Source organism: Lathyrus oleraceus, chromosome 6, assembly GCF_024323335.1.
Source record: "Lathyrus oleraceus cultivar Zhongwan6 chromosome 6, CAAS_Psat_ZW6_1.0, whole genome shotgun sequence".
Classification (NCBI taxonomy): Eukaryota; Viridiplantae; Streptophyta; class Magnoliopsida; order Fabales; family Fabaceae; genus Lathyrus; species Lathyrus oleraceus.
In genome coordinates, this window is record NC_066584.1 from 8,738,441 (window position 1) to 8,743,149 (window position 4,709).

General features: G+C 34.8%; 1 protein-coding gene across 1 annotated transcript; it reads left to right on the forward strand.

Moving 5' to 3' along the window:
- The first annotated feature begins 296 nt into the window (after window positions 1-296).
- Window positions 297-4,442, forward strand: LOC127092011 (nucleobase-ascorbate transporter 3). Its single transcript, XM_051030780.1, has 14 exons — window positions 297-712; window positions 998-1,095; window positions 1,344-1,520; window positions 1,639-1,739; window positions 1,845-1,920; window positions 2,017-2,076; window positions 2,160-2,344; window positions 2,576-2,672; window positions 3,060-3,146; window positions 3,242-3,300; window positions 3,416-3,507; window positions 3,596-3,673; window positions 3,766-3,926; window positions 4,076-4,442. The coding sequence occupies exons 1-14, from the start codon at window positions 562-564 to the stop codon at window positions 4,292-4,294; spliced, it is 1,641 nt and encodes a 546-aa protein (XP_050886737.1). The 5' UTR covers window positions 297-561; the 3' UTR covers window positions 4,295-4,442.
- Window positions 4,443-4,709: the final 267 nt, after the last annotated feature.

Sequence of the window (4,709 nt, forward strand, 5' to 3'; positions counted from 1 at the left end):
TCTATGGATTCCGAAATCAAACATAGTACACTCAAGGGTAAAATCGTCATTCAATAAAACTTCAAATGCTATATAGTACTTGCAATTTTGTAATACACTGTATCTCGATATTTGTGAACACTTATCAGATCTATACACACTCTTCTAACGTTACTTCTATCTAGTAATAAATGAAAAATATAAATTAATTTATTATTTATTATTGTTATTGTTATTATTATTAAAAATGAAAAAGAAAAATTCTTGACTACACAACACGACAAGCATAAAACGTAGTAACCTTAATAACTGGTTTTATTTTTCATGAGTACTTTTCCTGGAAAACTACACAATTTTTTTTTTTCCTTTTTCCCATAAGCGTTTCCTTTTCTTTTCTCAATCCAAGACTTTCTTCAATTGTTTTAATTTAATTAATCTTTCTAAATATTAGTACTCATTTTTTTCATTCATTTTAATCTTTTTTGTTTTTATTTTATATATAAACATATGAATATATAAACACAATCACAATCAAACTTTTTGTTTTGTTTTCGGAGAGATTTAGCAGAAAAGTGTGAAAAAATGGGTGAAACTGATAACCACAACCACCAAGCACCACCGTCAGCTCCGGCACCACCGCCGCAGAATCTGGGACTTTCAAGGGGACCTACTTGGACTCCAGCTGAACAGCTTCTTCAACTTCATTATTGCATCCATTCTAATCCTTCATGGCGTTAGTTTCTCTTTCAACCTTTCTATTTGATCTTTCCTTTTTTTTTATGTTAGTTAATTCTTTTTTTATAGTTTAGTTTAGTTTATTTGTTGATTTTACTTTTTTGTTAACTTTATTCTGGTTTGATTCCCTTTTTTTATGAAAAGTTATTTTGTTTTTTGTTTTTTGTTCTTGTCATTTGTTTGTATGAATCTTATGTGAGATTCAGTATGTTAAAAGTTGATTGAAACAAGTTTTGATTTTTTTTTTTGTTTGAGATTAAAAAGTTCAAGTTTTGTTTTGCAGCGGAAGCATTGCTTTTGGGTTTTCAGCACTACATTGTGATGCTTGGAACAACTGTTCTGATTGCAACCAATCTTGTACCTCAAATGGGTGGGAGTCATGTAAGTATACTGATCTTTGATGATCTATGAAGCACCGATACTAAACACGACACTGACACTGACACATCGAGACAGATAGTAATTTGAGAAAATGGAATTATCAAATGTAATCACGTGTGCCAGCATGGTGTCGGTACATGGTAGGCACCTGACTCTTCTTCAATCTGAAGTGTCGATGCTACATATGATAATGTGACTCTGAGAGAAAAATTGGTGTTTGCTATGTTTTTTTGTTGTTTTTTTTGTAGGGCGATAAGGCTCGTGTGATTCAGACATTGTTGTTTATGTCGGGCATCAACACATTGCTTCAAACTTGGTTTGGTTCGAGGCTTCCGGTGGTTATGGGCGGATCGCTTGCTTTTGTACTTCCGGTGATGTCGATCATCAATGATTACAATGACCAGACTTTTTCATCTGAGCATGAGGTTTGTTTATTTCAAAACATATCGATTGCGATTTCAACTATTGGTGTATTTTATGACATCTCTATAAATCGTTGATCCGAATCGCTAACTAATAGATTATGACACTTGTAATTTGTAGAGGTTTACCCACACAATGAGAACAATTCAAGGATCCCTCATTGTTTCATCTTTCATCAATATCTTCCTTGGATATAGTAGGGCATGGGGAAATTTAACAAGGTAGATTCATCTCAATCTTCGATGTTAATTTCATTTCACGATTAGTTTATTATTACAATTATTCGTTACTATCTTTTGATTCATTTTTTATTGTTTCTTTATCAGGTTGTTTAGTCCCATTATCATTGTACCTATTGTATCTGTGGTCGGTCTCGGTCTGTTCACGAGGGGCTTTCCGTTGGTACGACGAAGTTATATCCAAGAATAAATTACGTACTTATTAAACTACAAATTTAAAATGGAAAGTTCATAAACTCGATTGCGTTCTTCCATGCAGGTTGCAGATTGTGTACAAATTGGACTACCTATGCTCATTCTACTGATCATAACACAACAGGTTTTACATCTAATCCGAAACAATCTCGCACGAGTTTTGTTATCTTCTACTAACAACAGCATTTTACATTTCCGGCCCTGCAGTATTTGAAGCGCCTTCACCCTCAAGCTCATCATATACTTGAGAGGTTTGCTTTACTTATCTGCATCGCCATTATATGGGCTTTCGCCGCTATCCTTACCGTTGCTGGTGCATACAATAATTCCAAATCAAAGACCCAAACGAGTTGCCGCACAGATCGCTCCTACCTTCTGACTTCTGCTCCTTGGTATGTGGCATAAGTAGTGGATTTAGGGCATGTTTGGTTTGACCAATTTAGGACTTGTTTCTAGCTTATTTCCATAAGCTCTCAAGGATAGCTTATGAAAATAGTTTATAGCTTATATGAAAACAAGCACTTTTAGTTAAATTGTTTATCCAAACAGGACTTTAACTTGACCGTTTTGAGTTCAAATTCTGTTTCTTGAACTTTATGATAGCAATTATGTTTCTATTTCAGGATTAAAGTTCCATACCCATTTCAGTGGGGTACCCCCATATTCAAGGCTAGTCATGTCTTTGGGATGATGGGAGCAGCACTTGTCTCTTCTGCCGAGGTCTAGCAACTGTTCATTATCCTTAGTTTTTTAATTCTATAGATTGTTCGGTTAAGTTATATGTTATGAAGGTGCTGACACAAACACCAGACACGACACTGACACGCATATACTAATACCAGTAATAATTTAAGAAATGGAAGTAGTTGAATGTAGTTAGCTACATGTGTCGGTGTGTGTTGGATACCATACCACACATACAGTGCTACATTGTTTGTGTCGGTGTCGTGTTGGATACCAAACATACGGTGCTACATTGTTTGTGTGTTCGTCGTATGGAAAATGATCTTAACTGCTTTATAGTCTATCTTACTATTATTGTCTGTCAGTTGTCATCAAACTGATGATCTAATATGGATCTTTAATTTAATGAAATTTTGAATGCAGTCAACTGGTACTTACTTCGCCGCAGCCAGGCTTTCTGGTGCAACACCCCCTCCTGCACATGTGTTCAGCCGAAGCATCGGACTCCAGGTGAAGTTTCAATCACGCGTTTCTTTTTGAACAATTAACTTAATTCTTGTTCTACGTTACGAAATCTTCACGTCCTTGCAATTTTTGTGATACAGGGCATCAGCATGCTGATTGAAGGCATTTTTGGTTCTATTGTTGGTACTACAGCATCTGTGTAAGAAACCAATATTCTAACAACTTTTGTTTCCGTTTCTGTTTCGTGTTCTTTATTATTCAAATCTTGATTTACATATACGGGATAATTTCACTGATCTATTTGGTGATTGTAGCGAAAACGTTGGTCTACTCGGTCTCACTCATATTGGTAGCAGAAGGGTAGTGCAAATATCATGTGGTTTCATGATTTTCTTCTCTATTTTCGGTACAATATTCGCCTTTAATTCTTGCATGGAGAGTTAGTTCCCTTGAACTTTTACACTTATAATAATTTTTTTTCATGTCTCTTTTAGGTAAATTTGGTGCCTTTTTTGCATCGATTCCGCTACCAATATTTGCTGCGATATACTGTGTTTTATTTGGCATTGTTGGTATGTGTATCCGCTATTACATAAACATTAAAACATTATAACTTTGACATGTAGATAGATTCAAACCTTATACATTTCTCTCTTTCTTGCAGCTGCTACTGGGATTTCATTCATACAATTTGCAAACAACAATTCCATAAGAAATATCTATGTTTTCGGCTTAACCCTATTTCTCGGGATCTCAATTCCTCAATATTTTGTCATGAACACTGCACCCGACGGTCACGGTCCTGTTAGAACAAATGGCGGATGGGTAAGTCACTTCTTAGTTCAAAGTTCACTAGATTATCTGGTCCGACTTTTAAAACATTGCACTAAACTATCTTATTCGTATAGCTTTTTATCATCAAAATTTTCTATATATCTAATCGAATCGGTGAAATTTGTGTTGTGTGAAAACAGTTTAATGATATATTGAACACAATATTCTCATCTCCACCAACTGTGGCAATAATAGTAGGAACTGTTATTGACAACACACTTGAAGCAAAACAAACAGGTGTTGATAGAGGACTTCCATGGTGGGTTCCATTCCAGAATAGGAAGGGAGATGTTAGAAATGATGAGTTTTATCGCTATCCGCTCAGGTTAACTGAATATATTCCTAGTAGATTTCTCTAGAAATAAGTGCTTATATATTTAAGCATAGTTTTATGAGCACAGTTGCCTTGTAAGATAGGGTGTCAAACTAAATTTTCATATGGGCAATTTATTAGCCAAATTTTACCTTTGGGAAATTTATTTATGTGAGCTGTTATATATTTCTTTATTTATTATTATTATGCTCTTGCATGCAAAAGTTTAATCAAATAGTTTTGGTTAGCAACTTAATTAAGCTATATTTCTACAACTGAAGTGAAAAATGAGGGTAAATTATTAGAACCTAAAATCTTGGGCCCTCTTGAAAAAAAAAGTAAGAGCAAATCAGACTTGTTCGGCGGACCGGACCCGACCTGGTTTGCCACACATAATGCCTTAATTTGTGTTTCTACAAGTTATGTCAAATGGTTAAAAGTGGTTAAGATGAGCTTTTAAA